Source organism: Oncorhynchus keta, chromosome 2 (genome assembly GCF_023373465.1).
Source record: "Oncorhynchus keta strain PuntledgeMale-10-30-2019 chromosome 2, Oket_V2, whole genome shotgun sequence".
NCBI lineage: Eukaryota > Metazoa > Chordata > Actinopteri > Salmoniformes > Salmonidae > Oncorhynchus > Oncorhynchus keta.
Genome location: NC_068422.1, coordinates 45,947,648 through 45,970,092, shown reverse-complemented (window position 1 = coordinate 45,970,092; position 22,445 = coordinate 45,947,648). Strand labels below are relative to the sequence as shown.

General features: G+C 44.6%; 1 protein-coding gene across 1 annotated transcript; it reads left to right on the top strand.

Moving 5' to 3' along the window:
• Positions 1-5,339: 5,339 nt before the first annotated feature.
• Positions 5,340-15,718, top strand: LOC118401289 (potassium voltage-gated channel subfamily G member 3-like). Its single transcript, XM_035798673.2, has 2 exons — positions 5,340-6,282; positions 11,085-15,718. The coding sequence occupies exons 1-2, from the start codon at positions 5,630-5,632 to the stop codon at positions 11,728-11,730; spliced, it is 1,299 nt and encodes a 432-aa protein (XP_035654566.1). The 5' UTR covers positions 5,340-5,629; the 3' UTR covers positions 11,731-15,718.
• Positions 15,719-22,445: the final 6,727 nt, after the last annotated feature.

Sequence of the window (22,445 nt, the reverse complement as noted above, 5' to 3'; positions counted from 1 at the left end):
ATTTTCCCAACAGAAACCTGGCACCATCCCTACGGTGAAGCATGGTGGTGGCAGCATCATGCTGTGGGGATGTTTTTCAGCGGCAGGGTTTGGAAGACTAGTCAGAATTGAGGCAAAGATGAACAGAGGAAAGTACCTCAGACTGGGGCGAAGGTTCATCTTCCAACAGGACCACGACCCTAAGCACACAGCCAAGACAATACAGTAGTGGGTCAGCTATCTACCAAGTTTCCGGAACATGGCAACAGAACTGGCCAGCTCTGTTTGATGGACTGGGCTGTGCATTCCCTTTGCACTGTGTGATGACGTCACAAAAAATCTCCAGTCACAGTTGGAGGCAGGTATCATTGAGCCAGTCAAAGCTGCCCCCTGGACACTGGATTTCAAACTTGTTCATCGCAACCAAAAAGTTGGGTGGAATCCGGACCTGTGTAGATCTCCATTCTGTGAACAAAGCTGTTGTCCCCGGATAAGTACCCCTTGCCTACAGCTGAGTAGCCGATCGCCACAATTTCATGGCTTCACGAAGCTCAACCTGCGTCAGAGTTATTTTCTGGTGCCCCTCCACCCAGCCTCCACCCAGAGACCTCACAACCTTTGTCACACATGCTGGTGTATTCAGATACACATGCATGCCTTTTGGACTTAGCTCTGCCCCGATCCCAGGTGATGAGCACCATCCTCGCTGGAATACCAGGAGTGGCAGTCTATCTGGACAACATCGTGGTCCACGGTCCTGACCTCCACATCCATGACCATCAACTCCACAGAGTAGTCAGTGCTCTACTGCAGCACAACCTGACCCTGAACAGTGGAAAGTGCACCTTTGCAGCTCCAGCCAGTTTGTGGGGTTCTGCCTGTCGGCCACAGGCATTGCCCCACTCATGTTGAACATTGAAACTGTCCTCCACATCCCGGAACCGACCTCAGCCTCTCAGGGGGCCCCCTTCTTGGGCATGACAGCCTACTATCTCTGGTTTCTGTCCCACTACTCTCTGACCACAGTGCCCCTTCGCCAGCTTCTTAAGCTTCACATTCGTTTTGTATTGTTTATTGTTTTTGTTGGCGACATTCTAATAAGGAGGAATATGTATGCTCACCACACTGCACCTTGGTCCGCTTCTTACGATGCCCGTGACACAGGGCTTCCTCTATCCCAACTTTACACTCCCTCTGACAATGCCCTCCTGCCCATTTTTCACATTGTGGGATCTCCCTTCTACACACTGCTGCAACATGTCCGAATCCTTGGCACCTTATGCACCGTAGCAGGTTCGGAATATAGGCCCTCACAGAATAACAGATATAACCTAACCTTATCAGGTAGAAACTCAGTTTCAAAGCTCAACAAGTCTCGCCGTTGCCACTGAGTCTACGTCTCACCAAACGATGGGCGTCACAAATACCAGGTATAATCTTTTTATTTTGATCCACCTCTACACTCAACGTTACCCCACTGGTCACTCCTATGAGTGGTGCCCTGCTCCTGAGAGCAAAGCACAACATAGGTTGAGCCCCGAGACGCATGCCGCTCAGTGCCCACTGCCTCTGGGAGGAGGACGCACAAAAAATCCAAACAATTCCACTTTTCGAAACCTTCACAGATTTAACTGATCCCAGTTTACCCTTTACCCAGCCTGAAACAACATACAGGTCAGCACTTTTTCCCCAAATCTCACTCCTACCGGTCCAAAATCATCTCTGGACTCCCATGAAAAACACGTGAAGTGTGCACCACACCTGTCACCGCTGCTCCTTCATCCAGGTCTGGCTCAACTTCACAGCACTCTCTACTGCCAATTGACTCAAGGTTCTCAAGAGAGCAAGTAGATTTATAGGTAATTTCTCTTGATTTGTATTCAGAAGATGAATGTTTGCGCTCCGGAGATGTAGGACTGTACTTAAAACCATTTTAAAGCTTGGGCATCATTGCACCTCCGCATGCTCCTCCAGGATTCTTGGGAACCTTCTTCTTCTTTAAATTGGGTGATCGCAGCCAACTGAAAGGTGCATACACAGCCACCTGTTAAGGGGCTCCCATGGACCACCAAGTGGCACAGTCAATTGGCAAGTGCACATTAACGCAGCTTCATTAAATAGTACCCGCAAAACACCAGTCTCAACATCAACAGTGAAGAGGCAACTCCGCGATGCTGGCCTTCTAGGCAGAGTTGCAAAGAAAAGCCATATCTCAGACTGGTTAATAAAAAGAAAAGATTAAGATGGGAAAAATAACACAGAGGACAGCATCCCGGAGTCGCCTCTTCACTGTTGACGTTGAGATTGGTGTTTTGCGGGAATTATTAAATGAAGCTGCCTGTTGAGGACTTCTAATCTAATGTACTTGGCCTCTTGCTCAGTTAGGCACCGGGGCCTCCCACTCCTCGTTCTATTCCGGTTAGAGCCAGTTTGCGCTGTTCTGTGAAGGGAGTAGGACACAGCATTGTACGAGATCTTCAGTTTCTTGGCAATTTCTCACATGGAATAGCCTTCATTTCTCAGAACAAGAATAGACTGATGAGTTTCAAAAGAAAGTTCTTTGTTTCGAGCCATTTTGAGCTCCTTTGTTTCGAACCCACAAATGCTGACGCTCCAGATACTCAACTAGTCAAAAGAATGCCAGTTTTATTGCTTCTTTAATCAGGACAACAGTTTTCCGCTGTGCTAATTGCAAAAGGGTTTTCTAATGATCAATTAACCTTTTAAAATTATAAACTTTGATTAGCTAACATAACATGCAATTGGAGCACAGGAGTGATGGTTGCTGATAATGGGCCTCTGTACGCCTATGTAAATATTCCATTTAAAAAATCTGCCGTTTCCAGCTACAATGGTCATTTACAACATTGACAATGTCTACAATGTATTTCTGATCAATTTTATGTTATTTTAATGGACAAAAAATTTGCTTTTCTTTCAAAAAGACGAGGACATTTCTAAGTGACCCCATAAACAACAGTTCTACATAAACACACATTTCAATAACTTGTGCCATAACTTCTACTTTAAGTCACATTCGTTAAGTAATTCACCACCTCCGATATTCATCAATTTGGTTATTCACGTCAACCAATAAATGTTCCTCGATGGCTCGTTCATGTGAATGGGCATATTGGAAGACATCATGTCAGTAGGGATGAGATTTTGTAAATGTGTTATATTGTTATATTGTATCATGAGAAACGGATCGCAAAGGTGCAATGTTGCTTAATTAATTAGTGTTTGGTATGTTCTGATGGGAGGGGCTCCCCCTACACAAGGAGCCTCTCTTTCAGTACAAAGGGGGAACCATTTTGGAGTGAGCTGTTGATGGGGCAGCATTGTTTTCAGCTGTCTCATAATGTATACTTTTGATGGCAGTACTGTTGTTTTTCTTCCGGATTCACTACGTAAATAAACACCCTTGCACAGAAGCGCATTTGCAGCTCCGCCATCTTTTTATTTGATCGAGGTTTGATTTTTTAGTTTAGCCTTCTGGCCTACTCTACTTGACAATACCTACAACCATTAAATAGGATTCTCTCAGGAACAGGTGCCGATTCGTTGCTATTCACAATGGTGCTGATTCTCCAAGCATTCTGTAGCTTGTAGTTCGCGAATGCCTACAAATCTGTCACATCCACTGTATTGTTCCTGGAGGTCTCCTGAACTGTGGCAACATGCCCCCTCTAGCTGTGATTCTGTTAAAGACAAATACACTACATCACCAAAAGTATGTGGACACCTGCTCGTCGAACATCTCATTCCAAAATCAAGGATATTCATATGGAGTTGCCCCCCCACCCCTTTGCTATAACAGCCCCCACTCTTCTGGAAAGGCTTTCCCCTAGATATTGGAACATTGCTGCGGGGACCTGCTTCCATTTAGCCACAAGAGCATTAGTGAGGTTGGGCACTGATTTTCGGCGATTAGGCCTGGCTCACAGTCAGTGTTCCAATTCATCCCAAAGGTATTCAATGGGTTGAGGTCAGGACTCTGTGCAGGCGAATCAAGTTTTCCATACCAATCTCGACAAACCATTTCTGTATGGATCTCGCTTTGTGTACGGGGGCATTGTTATGCTGTAACAGGAAAGGACCTTTCTCAAACTGTTGCCACAATGTTGGAAGCATAGAATTGTCTAGAATGTAATTGTATGCTGTAGCGCTAAAATTTCCTTTCACTGGAATTAAGGGGCCGAGCCCGAACCATGAAAAACAGCCCCAGGTCATTATTCCTCCTTCACCAAACTTTACAGTTGGCAATATGCATTGGGCCAGGTAGCGTTTTCCTGGCATCTGCCAAACCCAGATTTGTCCGTCAGACTGACAGATGGTGAAGCGTGATTCGTCACTCCAGAGAACGCGTTTCCAATGCTCCAGAGTCCAATGGCGACGAGCTTTACACCATTCCAGCCGAGTGGCATTGCGCATGGTGATCTTAGGCTTGTGTGCGGCTGCTCGGCCTTTAATGAAGTTCCCTACGAACAGTTGTGCTGATGTTGCTTCCAGAGGCAGTTTGGAACTCGAGTGAGTGTTGCAAACGTGAACAGATTATTTTTATGGGCTACGCGCTTCAGCACTTGGTGGTACCGTTCTGTGAGCTTGTGCGGCTTACCACTTTGTGGCTGAGCCATCATTGCTCCTAGACATATTCAATTCACAATAACAGCACTTACAGTTGACCGGGCAGCCCTATCAAGGCAGAAATTTGACAAACTGACTTGTTGGAAAGGTGGCCTCCTATGACGTTGCCACGTTGAAAGTCACTAAGCTCTTCAGTACTGCCATTCTACTGACCTATGGAGGGCATGGCTGTGTGCTCAAATTTATACACGTCAGCAACCAGTGTGGCTGAAATAGCCAAATCCACTAATTTGAAAGGGTGTCCACATAGTGTATCTCAGGTTTCTGAAGAGGAGAGCAATCATCCCTGAACACAGATTTTTTTTATGTGGCCCTCAGAAGATGAATTAACCGAAACATTGTAATAAACGTGGTGCTGCATATTGATTAAATACTTAAGTTACCATATGCCAATTTAATGAGAAGTACTTTTGTCAAAAAAGCACATATGGGCTCATGGACTATTGTGATTAGGCCAATATTACTAATAATTTTACAGTGTACACGGAATACTATCGATCAACTCAAATAAATATATATCCTGCTTCTGTAGAGGGTGGCTCCCATCGATTGTAAAACGCGATCGTTTGCAATATATCGTGTGTTTTAAAGAGTGTGTGTGTGTGTGTGTGTGTGTGTGTGTGTGTGTGTGTGTGCGCGCGCGCGCGTGTGTGACATCACTACTGGGATCTGCACCCGGAGGACTAGTTTGGACATTGAGTAGAGCAGAACAACAGGCGCTCAGAACACCAGTACGATGTCGCACAAGGATAGAGTAGCGCGCTCTGTTGCATAGCCCTCACGACACAACTCCAGTCGTCCAGATATATCTCTCAGAACAAGGAAAATGACGAAAAAGCTTGTAATAACGGCCAAACGCAATAGGGACGTATTGACTCCAATATTGGATTTGGAGAGGAATAATGCATGATGGTTTTATAAGAAACTGGTGCCTTTTGGCGCTGTATAAAACGAGCAGGGTGGCTTTTTCAGTACTCTACAAACACCTGTCAACAGCTGAAAGATGAAGTTTGGGAAGAGCATCTGTATCCTTAATGTGGGTGGCACAAAATATGCGTTCTCTAAGGAGGTGATAAAAGATTTCCCTCTGAGTAGAGTGAGCCGTTTGCACAAATGCGCCTCGGAGAAAGAAGTACTGGAAGTATGCGATGACTATGATCGGGAACGGAACGAGTTTTTCTTTGATAGGCACTCCGAGGCTTTTTGTTTCATCATGCTGTACGTGAAGTACGGGAAGCTACGATTCGTCCCGCAGATGTGCGAGCTGTCATTCTACAACGAGATGATTTACTGGGGGCTGGAGAGCTCACACTTGGAGTTTTGCTGCCAGCGAAGACTGGATGATAGGATGTCCGACTCATACATTAATTTCTCCGAAGAGGAAGATAAACTCAACAAAGAAATGAGGGGGGAGAATTTGGTGACTCGAGTGGTCACAGAGAGAGAGGATTCAAAGTGGCTGGAGAGAATGAGAAGGACTTTTGATGAACCGACTTCATCAGTCGCAGCACAAATCTTAGCTTCAGTGTCCGTTATATTTGTTATAGTGTCCATGGTGATGCTTTGTGCAAGTACTTTGCCAGATTGGAAAACCGCTGAGAACAACAGTGTGGTGGAGCACAGGTACAATCCAGACTCTTTAGAGCATCCATCCGGGTATATATGTCCTATATTTTTATATATTTTGTATATTTCCCCGTTATTTGATTGTCTGCAATGTCGTACATGCTTCTATGCCCTTCTTCTCAGTAAAGGACCTCAAGAGATGCACAACGTGTTATTTATGCTTCTGTGAAGTACATTTTACCATACACATTTGCAGGACCGGCTCCAGGCATAAGCGACATAAACCGTCGCTTAGGGCCCCTGGCCGCTAGGGGGCTGCCAAACCCCCCAAAAACCCAGTTGGGGTCTCAATTTACTGTTGACAGTTAGAATAGTTGAATACACAAGGTGTAACTTTGAAATTTGGTCATGCATCAGCAGTTTTTTAAAAATGGTTTTATAAGTCACTGACAGTCACTCAATTATCCATGTCAGCTAACAATTGCCAGATTGGTAAATTAGTTTAGCCAGTTATCTAATCATGGCTGAATACATTCCCAGTGGCCCTGACCTTAAGGGGGCCCTCACTGATTTTTTAAAATCATTCTCACTTAGATATCATTCATGGCAAATAATAATATAAGTCATGGCAAAATGACTAGAATTGCAGAAAATGTGCTTTAACAAATAATAACAATAAATACACACCATGTCAAAATGGGTGGAATTGCAGGAATTGTGCTTTAAAACGGCAACATTTTCTCTACGACCCATGGCAAAATCTGTAGCTTTGCAGGAAATTACCAAATATTGCTTAGGGCCCCCAAAAGTCTAGAGCTGGCTCTGCATTTCTGTGTCTTTTAGAACTCATGCTAATTTAGAAGTTTGTATTATGATACAACCTCCAAATCTAAGGGGTGTAATAGACCTACACCAGTCCTGACTATAGCTGTCCCGGTGGGGAAGGGGACAGAGGAGGCGCTGAGTGTTTAACTAAATTAAATGTCAAGGTAGCTTCTGGTTTGATCTTACCAAGTGAACAACACATTTCATGTGTTCAAAGTCTACATGTTCTATGTCGCCCAATTGTCATTCAAATATGGCATATTACACACTGTTAGCTTAAAGGTGTTCAAACTAAATGTTCATTGCCATAAGCACCACTGTCCCTTGCACTATTGTCGTTTTTGTGTCTCTGAGTTCTCAATTGTTCTGCATTTTATCTTTCAGCAATAACACGTCATAGTCTTTAACGCAAAAGAGGCTGAAGGACTTCACAAGTAGGAGCGTAACAGACAATACATGTTTACAGTAATACGGTTAGATTAAGGCAGGAAATGTATCATGAGTTGTTACTGTTTCTTGCTCCCTTTTTGGATACGCGCGTACAGTATGTATCGCTGTCTGTCCTAGGTGCTGATTTTAGTGGCATCCGACAGTACCAGTCCAAGGTGCTGTTTTCTTTGTGGCATTCTACACTAGACCTACAGTACCTGGCCAAGGTGCTGTTTGCTTTGTGAGATTCTACACTAGACCTACAGTGCCTGGCCAAGGTGCTGTTTTCTTTGTGAGATTCTACACTAGACCTACAGTGCCTGGCCAAGGTGCTGTTTGCTTTGTGAGATTCTACACTAGACCTACAGTGCCTGGCCAAGGTGCTGTTTTGTTTGTGAGATTCTACACTAGACCTACAGTGCCTGGCCAAGGTGCTGTTTTATTTGTGAGATTCTACACTAGACCTACAGTGCCTGGCCAAGGTGCTGTTTTATTTGTGAGATTCTACACTAGACCTACAGTGCCTGGCCAAGGTGCTGTTTTCTTTGTGAGATTCTACACTAGACCTACAGTGCCTGGCCAAGGTGCTGTTTTCTTTGTGAGATTCTACACTAGACCTACAGTGCCTGGCCACGGTGCTGTTTTCTTTGTGAGATTCTACACTAGACCTACAGTGCCTGGCCAAGGTGCTGTTTTCTTTGTGAGATTCTACACTAGACCTACAGTGCCTGGCCAAGGTGCGAACTTTAGTGGTAGCCTACTACAATATTCAGGACCTGTCCATTTTGAACAGTACCTGTCCAAGGTGCTGATTTCTGGGAGAGTAGGCCTACTATTGTCATAGGAGACCATCGAGGAGACAGATGATAATAACAATGTATTACTGTTTCTTGAGATTAGAACATACATCAATCAAATTGAGCCATTTATCAAAACATATGACTGTGTCAGCCAATACTTCTGTCCATTTGTCTACAGAGCTGTTTGTCATCCCTTTCTTGTCTGCTGTCACTCTGCTCTTTAACCTGTGTGTCTGTCTTGTATCCATGACTGCCACGCGGACCGCTCTCAAGGTATTGGTACCTGAAAGGCACCGAACTGTGTGTGTGTGTGTGTGTGTGTGTGTGTGTGTGTGTGTGTGTGTGTGTGTGTGTGTGTGTGTGTGTGTGTGTGTGTGTGTGTGTGTGTGTGTGTGTGTGTGTGTGTGTGTGTGTGTGTGTGTGTGTGTGTGTGGGTGTGTGGGTGCGTACAATTGTAGGTAATGCAGGTAGGTGTTGTTCTCAGTAAATGGTGGGAGGTTATGGTTGTACCTGATTTACTTCCCTTTGAAATGGGCAAATGATGTATTAAAGTGAGCATGACATCACAAGGTAACACAGTAAAGGGGACTTCCATTCTACTCAAACCACTTTGGACGTGCTGAGCCCTTGCACCAAGCCCTCACCTGAATGCAAATGACAAAAGTTTATATTTGGTCCAAATTAAATATTTGTCAGATCTCACCAAGGAGATGTGGGTGTGGAGTCATGTGCAGGAGAAACAAGTTCCCGAAGGAAAAGGGCGTTTTATTTAACCAGCTCAAAATAACAGGACACCAGACTACAACTGTAGCCACAAAAACCCCACTCAGACACAGTCCAGGGAAAAACCACCTGTTAAAAATTAACTAAAGAAAACGCAACCCAAAACTAACTGACAGTCAAACGAAAACAATCCCGCACAAAAACCCAAAGGAAATAAATTGAGATAAATAAGTTGAGATAAATACCCCCCCCCCCTAATTAACCAAAATGAAACCAGGTGAAACACAAAACAGACATAACCAGAAGAAAAGGAAAAAGGATTGGTGGCAGCTAGTAGACCGGCGACGACGACCGCCGAGCGCCGCCCAAACAGGGAAAGGAGCCACCTTCGGTGGAAGTCGTGACAATATTTGTCAGCATATCATTGACTCAAGGCAAGACTGCTTTATGTATAGCAGGTTGGGAAAAAATGACTAATTGATGATAGCGACAGTGACCCCTCAACATCACCACAAAACAATTATGTGAGATTATTCCGTGTATAATTTATAGCTGGAGAAATATGAATAACATATGAATCAATATTGCATTTCATTGAGAAAGGTCATCATAAACGACATGTCATATTGTAGGATATATCCGAATTCATTCATATCAGCATTTGAGAACAGCATATTTTTTGATAGACTACACTGTAACTGTCTTTTAAATGGCTGACCGCAAATCCCTCGTTACAGCCTTACCTTTACACGGAACCTTTGTGTCAGCCTGTCCTCCCCCTCTCTAAACGTAATAGGCATGCTCAGGGCTCAGTCTCAACCAGGTCTAACTTGCCTTTAATTCATGGTAGAATTGAGGGAAAAGAAGCCTCCAAAATCCCTGATCAGTATGCTTCTACCATCCTCTTTCCCTGGAGCTGCAATACAACTGTCCGTATTCCTTAAAGTCCCCTCAAAGCCCTCAAGGCCCAGGAATGGTCTCGGATTCAGATGAATGTCGAAAACGTGCATGGCAGTTTCATTTGTCATTTGTTGCTGTTACAGTGCCTTCAGAAAGTATTCAAACCCCTTGACTTTGTCCTCATTTTGTTGTGTTACAGCCTGAATTTTGTGTCACTTGGCCTACACACAATACCCAATAATATGATGTCAATGTGAAATTATGTTTTTTAGAACATTTTACAAATGAATACTAAATGAATATCTGAAATGTCTTGAGTCAATAAGTATTCAACTCTTTTGTTGTGGCGAGACGAAATAAGTTCAGGAGTACAAATGAGCTTAACAAGTCAGTTACATGCAATAGTAGTGTTTATACATACAATTATCTGTAAGGTCCCTCAGTCGAGCAGTGAACTTCAAACACAGATTCAACCACAAAGACTAGAAAGGTTTTCCAATGCCTCGCAAAGAAGGGCACCTATTGGTAGATTGGGTAAAAAAGCAGACATTGAATATCTCTTAGAGCATGGTGAAGTTATTTCATCATTGCATGTAGAAAAAACTATAATACTGTAAATTACAACCTGATCTTAAAAGGCAGAATATCTTCTGCCTGTTCTGGAATTAAATTACAACAGGATTACGTTGTGAAAGTGTCTATATTGCATATAGTGTCCATAAGTCATAATAAGGCTCCAAGAATATAGCCTACCAGCTGTTTGAGAGTGAAGCTTTATGAGTTATCAATGTGGTGAGACAGAAGCCTGCTATGAGCCGCTGGTCAATCATGACCCACTATTGATACAGTAAAACAGTGTTGTATAAGGGATTGACAGCTCCATTCTTCAATAGAACGTCACTCTCCCACTGCTCCTACATTCTAAGAAAAAAAGGGTTCATAAAGGGTTTTCCATCTGTCCCTGTAGGATAACCCTTTTTTGGTTCCAAAACCTTTTCACCCAATGAATAGACCCCAACCCCCAATAAACCCTTTAAGGAGCCATTCAGTGAAAATGTTCTAACTGGAACCAAAATGGGTTCTACTTTGAACCAAAAAGTTTCTGCTGCCTCGATAGCCATAGCTACTTTTTCTCTTAAGTCTGTAATGTCTGCAGCCCACTGCAGCCCCTTCTCTCCTTCTTGCGTTAACTCTGCCTGGTTCTCCCTCCCACAGGATCATCGAGGCTGTGTGTATCAGCTGGTTCACCGCCGAGTGCATTGTGCGCTTCATCGTGTCGAGGGACAAGTGTGAGTTTGTCAAACGGCCCCTCAACATCATCGACCTACTAGCCATCACGCCCTACTACATCTCCATCTCCATGACGATGCTGACAGGCGAGAACTCGCAGCTGCAGCGTGCGGGTGTCACCCTGCGTGTCCTGCGCATGATGCGCATCTTCTGGGTGATCAAGCTGGCCCGTCACTTCCTGGGCCTGCAGACTCTAGGGCTGACACTGAGGCGCTGCTACCGGGAGATGGTGATGCTGCTGCTGTTCATCTGCGTGCCCATGGCCATATTCAGTGCTCTAGCCCAGCTGCTGGAGCATGGCCTGGACTTGGAGTCGCCCAACGAGGACTACGCCAGCATCCCTGCCGCCTGCTGGTGGGTTATTATCTCCATGACCACTGTGGGCTATGGAGACATGTACCCCATCACCGTGCCTGGGCGAGTGCTGGGTGGCCTGTGCGTGGTGAGCGGCATCGTGCTCCTGGCACTGCCCATAACCTTCATCTACCACAGCTTTGTGCAGTGCTACCATGAGCTCAAGTTCCGCTCGGCCCGCTGCACACGGAGCCTGTCCGCAGAGTTTCTCAACTGAGGGACCACTGACGTTGCAGGAGGGTTAATGGGGGGGGGGGTGCACCCCTCACTACCCCTCGCTACTCCCCGACACCTCTTCAGAGACCTCCATCCACACTAGAACTGTGTATTTATCTGAAACGTGGCCTCTTTCATTGTCTCACACGTATTTTGTTGATGTATCCCTCATCTTTGAACGTCAGTTGCTGGGGTTGTGGATTTTGAGGTTTGCAGACAGCACAGCCTTCAACCTTCAACAGTAAAGTCCAAGTAAGAAGTAATGTAACCTGATGGGAACTAGGACAGTTTCCACGGCTGCCATGGTGACAGTGGTTTTTGGGGCAGAGGGCATCTGGATCATGTCAGACCAGAAGGAGGCCTTCACGTACTGTGGATTACACTGCTGGCTGGCATTCTTCTCTTCTCATATGGCGACATGCAACAAAAGGGATTTGAGTTTTAATGTCATTTTCAATCCCACTCTCTGACAGTGTCACAGTGTGGGAGATGGGAGGTATAATTTCGCTTCTCTTCCTTAGATCATTTATTTCTAGTATTCCGTCGGCCAGTGAGTGAACAACAATGCATTTCAAAGAACCAAAGTGTATCAGTACAGTGTACAGTGTATGTTCCCTTTAATCTTTCACTGCAACGCTCACCTTTCTGCTTTTATCTTGCGTACACAAACCCGACAGATATAAAGAGCAATTTGAACGAGCCTATTTACAACTCAAACATGGTCGCATTCTAATCCTATTACCTATTCCCCCCTGAAAACCAAGCAATGCAAAATGGCTATGAAATGTATTTGTCAGAGAAACCAAGGGGGAGGGTTTTAACAAGAAAGAGTACAATATTGTGTGGGTCTGTCAGCTCAGCTGTGTAGGCAGGTCTGTAAATGTGGAACACCGAGCCACAGAGCGAGAGTGTGTCATGGAGAGATGGGTGGTTCGGCTGACACTGTGCAGTGTAGTGAGGAGAGGGCATGCATGCCTCAGCCTCGGGAGCGCTGCGAGTCTACTGACTGGAGGAGTGTAACCATTTGTGGCTGGTGTCAAAACCTTGGTAGCCTCTGCCTGTCACAACAAAGGCACTCGGCATGCCTATCCCACCATCCTCATCAGTACTGTATGTCAAAACCACCACAACCTTGGTAGGCACTCCTCTCAATGTTGTTGTCTGGCCCACCTGCTTCTCCTCGACATACTGTCGACGCCATGTTTGAGTGGCTGGTGTGATGCATTCCGCCTCCTTTCCTGCCAGAGTGAATTCGATTGAATCTGAAAAGCTTTCATCATGCCTTCATTCATTTCTATGGTGGGGAATTGGGAATCAGATCCTCATGTGTTCTCTTCACATCAGCCTGCTCCAGGGTATACTACCTGTTATCGCTAACAAGCACCATCTCTCGTCTCTCAGATTGTCGATAGCTGTGTTTGCTCCTAGCACTTGGTTTAAGTATTTGCTAAGAGAATCTGTATTTTGAACCAAAGCAGTTTTATATCTTCCGGAAGCACTTTATATAGTGGGAGCATTGGACAGTTCATCAAGTCAGTGACGAATGTATATGGGTCTTATTGTGTGTTCTATTTCAGGGTTCCTCAAATTCGGTCCTGTTTTGGTTTTTGCCCTAGGACCACACAGCTGATTCAAATAAGCAACTCCTCATCAAGCTTTGATGATTTGAAATCAGATGTGTAGTGCTAGGGCAAAAACCAAAATGTGCACCCAAGGGGGGCCCAGGACCGATTTTGGGAAACCCTGCTCTATTTGATGTGATTGTTATTCACCGCTGGGAATACCAGTCTAATTGTACTAGTGATGCTGGTTCTGTTTATACAGATTTGGTGTTCCTTTGCTTTGTCCTCAGTGTAATGGTTTCCACTGGCTGCAGACAGCCCCATCTGCTCTCTCTGATCTGCCCTGCTTTAATTTGGCTGCTTTTCCAAACACAGCAGTCACAAAACTTTCAACTGTGTTGAATATGTTGAATATTGATGGGATAAGATTGATTAAACTCGGGCCTCCCAAGTGGCGCAGCAGTCTAAGGTACTGCATCTAAGGTACTGCTAGAGACATCACTACAGTTCCGGGTTCGATCCCGGGCTGTGTCGCAGCTGGCCGTGACCAGGAGACCCATGTGGCGGTGCACAATTGGGCCCACGTCGTCCGGGTTAGGGGAGGGTTTGGGATGTCCACATCCCATCATGCTCCAGCGACTCCCTGTGGGCTGGGCTGTCCGTATGCATGCTGACCTCGGTCACCAGCTGTACTGTGTTTCCTCTGACACATTGGTGTGGCTGGCTTCCGGGTTAAGGGAGCAGTATGTCAAGAAGCAGTGCAGCTTGGCGGGATTGTGTTTCGGAGGACGCATGGCTCTCGACCTTCGCCTCACCTGAGTCCATACGGAGTTGCAGCGATGGGACAAGACTGTAACTACCAATTGGGGAGAAAAAAAGATATAAGATTGATTGAACTCGTTTTTTCAGACCGTATCATTTGGGAATCAGGCACTTGAAAGAGAAAAGCCTTGACTAGACTTGGTTGACCTTTGAAAAAATGTGACTTAGCATGAAGGGAAAGGAATAAGGGTGCTGTTCAGAGGTATTGCAATAATCTTATGGCAAATGTCTCCAGGAGAAGAGTTGGTCAAAAACAGCACACAGAATGAGGTGCAATCACACCAAAGAGCCTGATATTCGAGAGGAAACAACTTAAGTATTTGCTTTGAGAGTGCGAGCACACAATGAGTTTTGAACCTGAAGGGAACTGGCAGCAACACGTAGCCTATCTCTGTCAGCAACAAGAACCTCCTTATCTATGGGAATAATTCACTTTCTCTTGTCAACATTCACACCAACATTTAATTATCTCTGCTCTCATTAAAAAACTCACAGGAAGTCACATTGCTCCATGGCAATGAGGATTTATATATCTGACCAGCCTACTTTTCCCTGACAGAAATCCACATCATTCAGAGCTCCCTGGATTCCACTCCATTTAAGTGAATATTTCCACAAGATTCATCAGGGATTCTAACTGCTGCAGGGGGGACTGAGACTCTGACACCATAAAAAATTCAAGCCACATATAGACCACAATAGCTAGATTTGAACCATACTCTCTCCCTCCTCTCGTCTGTTTGTTTCTCTCTCTCTCTCTCTCTCTCTCTAAATCAAAGTGGGATTACAAGACAAATCAGGCAATAAAAACACATTGAGGAGATTGAAGATGGTTCACTCGTTATAAGACCACTGAGTGACCTATTTAATGTATTTCTGACACCCTGTCACTGACATTGCTCTACTCAATGAAATGTACAAATATTCCACACCCAAACTCAGTGCAATCTTGATATTTGGCTGGGAACATATTACATAAGTATCTCTGTTGTCATCACAATATGTATTTTGACATTGGACTAAAACTGTGAATGCGAAGTGTGTGACAAGAAAATGTGGACCACTAGTGAGTTTGATCCCTTGTGAAATGAACGCTTCTGGAAAAGTTGCTGTTGTGTTGAGGATCAGGTAAGGTAAGGCAATGTGATTTTTGTTTTGTTGGAACAAATGTTGTATTTCTGAATTTGGTATTTGAGAATAACTGAAGAATATTTCCACTACTGTAAACCCTTGTAGGACATATTTCCGTGCTCAAGGTGGATGTAGTGGGGGGCAAAAGTGGCCCCACAGTTGTTACAAGACTTGATAAATAGTGATATTTCAGGTAGGACCTGCAACTTCTGGATACTCTACAGTACTTTGTCACATCGAAACACCTTCTGTGGGCACCTTTAGCATATTGCCGCTTCAATAGAATGTACATTTGAAACAGTGCATAGGATATCTTTTGAAGAAATGGTTGTTTATGCTAGCCATATCTCCAAAATGTTTGTTTTTTTTCCCTTATTTTTTTAATGAAACCAGCTATTTTGTATAGAGCTTATGTTGTTTACATATATAATGGTTATATGGTTGTATATAAATAAAGCTAATCTGTCTAATCTGTACTTTTGTCTGACTACATTTAGGCTTACATACATGTACACGTTTGAGTTTACTTTATAATATCATAGAGTGGGGTAACACACATATTAGTATCTTATTCATAAGTCTTAATGCAAATTACATTGTCATTCACTTCAAAGGAACCCATTTTATTTATATATTACAAAATTATGGGTGATTGATGTTTGAATAATGTATTTTTGACTCTGCATCTTAATTTACAGAGATACTTCTGTATTTTGTCAATGAAGCCCTTTATCTACTTCCCTTGTGTGAAGTTTAAAGGAAATTGATAACTAGCATTAGCACAATGACTGGACTTCCATGAAAGGAGCTCTACGGTAACATTTGTTAGCATTGGCTTGTGAAACTACCTCCTAACTTCAAACTGGACGCAGAGACATAAAAATGGTATCCACAAGTTCAGCTGACTTCGGGGAAATCCAGCCGCTTTGCCAGATTTCAAAAAGGCTTTACAGCGAAAGCACACCAGGCGATTATCTGAGGACAGCGCCCCACCTACAAAAGCATTTCAAACATTTTACAACCAAGCAGAGGCGTCACGAAAGTCAGAAATAGCGATAACATAAATCACTTACCTTTGAAGATATCCCTCTGTTTGCAATCCAAAGGGTCCCAGCTACATCACAAATGGTAATTTTGTTCGATAAAGTCCTTCTTTATATCCCAAAAAAGTCAGTTTAGTTGGCGCGCTTGACTCAGCAATCCACCGGTTTCCCTCGTTCAAAATATATACAAATGAATCCCAAAAGTTACCAATAAACTTTGTATTTTACAAGTCAAACAACGTTTCAACGTTTCTAATCAATCCTTAAGTACCCTAATATGTAAATAAACAATACAATTTAAGACAGAGAATAGTATGTTCATTACCGGAGATAAATAACGAAGTGCGCACCCTCACCGACGCACGCCACAACACTACAGCCAATATGGGAGCCACTTAGAAAAACTGAAAATTCTAGCTCATTTTTCAAAAAACAAGCCTGAAACTCTTTCTAAAGAGTGTTGACATCTGCTGGAAGCCCTGGGAATTGATTTCCCCATAGACAGACATTTTAAATGGTGTCACCTCCCCAAACATTTTTTAGGATGGATTATCCTCAGGTTTTCGACTGCTATATCATTTCTGTTATACTCACAGACATTATTTTAACAGTTTTGGAAACCTTAGAGTGTTTCCTATCCAATATCCAAATTATATGCATATCCTAGCCTCTGGGCCTGAGTACCAGGCAGTTTACTTTGGACACCTCATTCATCCAAACTTCCGAATAATGCCCCCTATCCCTAAGAAGATAACATATGGGACGATTTCCCCCTGCTCAGACGTTGCATGTATCAGCCAATGGTTGTGTGCCTCATCATTGACTGTGCAGTCGGGTGACAGATTGCTATAACATGTGGGATGCGTTACCCTGCTCAGACGTTGCACACATCAACCAATGGTTGCGTGCCATGTCATCGACTTTATCATTGACAAACAGATTTTAATAACATATGATGTGTTTAGCTAATACGTAAAATACATATCCAGGCGTTGTATGATCTGGCAGGCATTAGCAATGCCTGGGCAGAGGAACGTGCCATGATGTGGTTTGCTGATATGTAAAATACCTATCCAGGCGTTGTATGATCTGGCAGGCATTAGCAATGCCTGGGCAGAAGAACATGCCATGATGTGGTTGGCTGATATGTAAAATACCTATCCCGGCGTTGTATGATCTGGCATGTGTCAGCAAGGCCTGGGCAGACGAACGCGCCCAACACCACTTCCAGCAACATCTTGTCGAGTGCTCTCCAACCCTATTCCTGAAGATCTACACTCCTGTAAGTTTTTGATCCAACCATAGATGTAACTAACCTCATTAACCTCAACCACATTTGTTACTGCCCTTTAATTATTTGTCACTTTTATTTGTTACATTTTTGGGGGGTATTTTTCTTAAAAAAAAAACATCAACAGTACAGCTCCCGAGTGGCGCAGCTGTCTAAGGCACTACAGACACCCTGGTTCGAATCCGTGTGTGTGTCTCTTCACGGTCCTCGCTGCTCCTTAAGATGTTTCTTTTTAAAAATCTGATTCTACTGCCTGCACCAGTTACCTGATGTTGAATAGAGTTCCATGTAGTCATGACTCTATGTAGTACTGTGCACCTCCCATAGTCTGTTCTGGACTTGGGGATTGTGAAAAGACCCTCTCTGCTTCTCTCTGCTACTGCACTGCAAGCGGTACCGGAGCGCCAAGTCTAGGTCCAAGAGGCTTCTAAACAGCTCCTAACCCCAAGCCATAAGACTCCTGAACATCTAATCAAATGGAAACCCGGACTATATTCATTGCCTCCCCAACAAATCAAATTTTATTTGTCACATACACATGGTTAGCAGATGTTAATGCGAGTGTAGCGAAATGCTTGTGCTTCTAGTTCCGACAATGCAGTAATAACCAACAAGTAATCTAACTAACAATTCCAAAACTACTGTCTTATACACACAAGTGTAAGGGGAAAAATAATATGTACATAAAGATATATGAATGAGTGATGGTACAGAGCGGCATAGGCAAGATGCAGTAGATGGTATCGAGTACAGTATATACATATGAGATGAGTATGTAAACAAAGTGGCATAGTTAAAGTGGCTAGTGATACATGTATTACATAAAGATGCAGTAGAGGATATAGAGTACAGTATATACGTATACATATGAGATGAATAATGTAGGGTATGTAAACATTATATTAGGTAGCATTGTTTAAAGTGGCTAGTGATATATTTTACATCATTTCCCAACAATTCCCATTATTAAAGTGGCTGGAGTTGAGTCAGTGTGTTGGCAGCAGCCACTCAATGTTAGTGGTGTCTGATGGCCTTGAGATATAAGCTGTTTTTCAGTCTCTCGGCCCCAGCTTTGATGCACCTGTACTGACCTCGCCTTCTGGATGATAGCGGGGTGAACAGGCAGTGGCTCGGGTGGTTGTTGTCCTTGATGATCTTTATGGCCTTCCTGTAACATCGGATGGTGTAGGTGTCCTGGAGGGCAGGTAGTTTGCCCCCGGTGATGCGTTGTGCAGACCTCACTACCCTCTGCAGAGCCTTACGGTTGTGGGCGGAGCAGTTGCCGTACCAGGCGGTGATACAGCCCGCCAGGATGCTCTCGATTGTGCATCTGTAGAAGTTTGTGAGTGCTTTTGGTGACAAGCCAAATTTCTTCAGCCTCCTGAGGTTGAAGAGGCGCTGCTGCGCCTTCTTCACGATGCTGTCTGTGCGGGTGGACCAATTCAGTTTGTCTGTGATGTGTATGCCGAGGAACTTAAAACTTGCTACCCTCTCCACAACTGTTTCATCGATGTGGATAGGGGGGTGTTCCCTCTGCTGTTTCCTGAAGTCCACAATCATCTGCTTAGTTTTGTTGACGTTGAGTGTGAGGTTATTTTCCTGACACCACACTCCGAGGGCCCTCACCTCCTCCCTGTAGGCCGTCTCGTCGTTGTTGGTAATCAAGCCTACCACTGTTGTTTCGTCCGCAAACTTGATGATTGAGTTGGAGGCGTGCGTGCCCACGCAGTCCTGGGTGAACAGGGAGTACAGGAGAGGGCTCAGAACGCACCCTTGTGGGGCCCCAGTGTTGAGGATCAGCGGTGTGGAGATGTTGTTGCCTACCCTCACCACCTGGGGGCAGCCCGTCAGGAAGTCCAGTACCCAGTTGCACAGGGCGGGGTCGAGACCAGCTTGATGACGAGCTTGGAGGGTACTATGGTGTTAAATGCCGAGCTGTAGTCGATGAACAGCATTCTCACGTAGGTATTCCTCTTTTCCAGATGGGTTAGGGCAGTGTGCAGTGTGGTTGAGATTGCATCGTCTGTGGACATATTTGGGCCGTACGCAAATTGGAGTGGGTCTAGGGTGTCAGGTAGGGTGGAGGTGATATGGTCCTTGACTAGTCTCTCAAAGCACTTCATGATGACGGAAGTGAGTGCTACGGGGCGGTAGTCGTTTAGCTCAGTTACCTTAGCTTTCTTGGGAACAGGAACAATGGTGGCCCTCTTGAAGCATGTGGGAACAGCAGACTGGGATAGGGATTGATTGAATATGTCCGTAAACACACCAGCCAGCTGGTCTGCGCATGCTCTGAGGGCGCGGCTGGGGATGCCGTCTGGGCCTGCAGCCTTGCGAGGGTTAACACGTTTAAATGTTTTACTCACCTCGGCTGCAGTGAAAGTTATTTAGTCTGCCTGGGAGCAAGACATCCTGGTCTGTTTCATTTTGTAATCCGTGATTGACTGTAGACCCTGCCACATACCTCTTGTGTCTGAGCCGTTGAATTGAGATTCTACTATGTCCCTATACTGACGCTTAGCTTGTTTGATTGCCTTGAGAAGGGAATAGCTACACTGTTTGTATTCGGTCATATTTCCGGTCGCCTTGCCCTGATTAAAAGCAGTGGTTCGCGCTTTCAGTTTCACGCGAATGCTGCCATCAATCCACGGTTTCTGGTTAGGGAATGTTTTAATCGTTGCTATGGGAACGACATCTTCAACGCACGTTCTAATGAACTCGCACACCGAATCAGCGTATTCGTCAATGTTGTTGTCTGACGCAATACGAAACATATCCCAGTCCACGTGATGGAAGCAGTCTTGGAGTGTGGAATCAGATTGGTCGGACCAGCGTTGAACAGACCTCAGCGTGGGAGCTTCTTGTTTTAGTTTCTGTCTGTAGGCAGGGATCAACAAAATGGAGTCGTGGTCAGCTTTTCCGAAAGGAGGGCGGGGCAGGGCCTTATATGCGTCGCGGAAGTTAGAATAGCAGTGATCCAAGGTTTTGCAAGCCCTGGCTGCGCAATCGATATGCTGATACAATTTAGGGAGTCTTGTTTTCAGATTAGCCTTGTTAAAATCCCCAGCTACAATGAATGCAGCCTCAGGATGTATGGATTCCAGTTTGCAAAGAGTCAAATAAAGTTCGTTCAGAGCCATCGATGTGTCTGCTTGGGGGGGAATATATACGGCTGTGATTATAATCGAAGAGAATTCTCTTGGTAGATAATGCGTTCGACATTTGATTGTGAGGAATTCTAAATCAGGTGAACAGAAGGACTTGAGTTCCTGTATGCTTTTGTGACCACACCACGTCTCGTTAGCCATAAGGCATACGCCCCCGCCCCTCTTCTTACCAGAAAGATGTTTGTTTCTGTTGGCGCGATGCGTGGAGAAACCAGCTGGCTGCACTGACTCCGATAGCGTCTCTCCAGTGAGCCATGTTTCCGTGAAGCAAAGAACGTTAAAGTCTCTGATGTCCCTCTGGAATGCTACCCTTGCTCGGATTTCATCAACCTTGTTGTCAAGAGACTGGACATTGGCGAGAAGTATACTGGGGAGTGGTGCACGATGAGCCCGTTTCCGGAGTCTGACCAGAAGACCACTACGTTTCCCTCTTTTACAAAGTTGTTTTTTTGGGTCGCCGGCTGGGATCCATTCCGTTGTCCTGGGTGAAAGGCAGAACACAGGATCCGCTTCGCGAAAGTCATATTCTTGGTCGTACTGATGGTGAGTTGACGCTGCTCTTATATTCAGTAGTTCTTCTCGACTGTATGTAATGAAACCTAAGATGACCTGGGGTACTAATGTAAGAAATAACACGCAAAAAAAACAAAAAAACTGCATAGTTTCCTAGGAACACGATGCGAGGCAGCCATCTCTGTCGGCGCCGGAAGTCACTAACCATCCTCTTCTACGCTGCTGCTACTCTATGTTATTATCTATGCATAGTCACTTTAATAACTCCACCTACCTGTACATATTACCTCAATTACCTCGACACCGGTGCCCCCGCAAATTGACTCTCTACCGGTACCCCCTGTATATATCCTCGCTATTGTTATTTTACTGCTGCTCTTTAATGATTTGTTATTTTTATTTCAAACTTTTTTTTGTGTATTCTTCTTAAAACTGCATTGTTGGTTAAGGGCTTGTAAGTAAGTATTTCACTGTAAGGTCTGTTGTATCCGGCGCATGTGACAAATACAATTTGATTTGATTTCAATAGTTATTATTCAGCTCCTCCCGACAGTGTCCAAGGTGTTTAGATTTCCTCACCCACGCCTCTAATACACGCCAATTGTAACTTTTTTTTCAGGTGGTGATACCTACCTCCCGGAGAGTAGTTAAGGTACAGGTGCCTAATAATTTGGTCACGGGACCTGATACCTTCTATCAATAAAAACCATACTGAAGCATCTGCCAATTTACTACTGGAGAATACGGGAGACCTAATGTCTTATACCAGTGTCACGCTTCAAATATCACTGTTGTTGACAACACACGTTATGAGAATTACTCACAGTTCTCTTCCTATTTCCACATAATTTGTCACGGTTCCCTGTCCCAATAGGGCATAAACCTTCTATTGCCCATCCACATTCCCACTCACTGACAATGTTTAATCTTTAAACACAGATATCCTCGGATATCTCCTATTCTACACCGTATGCACGTCCTTCCTTTGTCCTTCTCCATGGGCTACTTCTCTTCAAGTTACCGTGCTAGTACACAAGCATGACAATTTAGGGTGAGGGGCTTTCACCCCTCCCCCCTACGGTTCTACCAGAGATCCAACCCCACTCGGGATTGACCTCCTAGGACTTACCCTCTGCAGGGATCACCCTGCTCGGGCTTACCTTCTGGGACTTACCCTATACCATAAA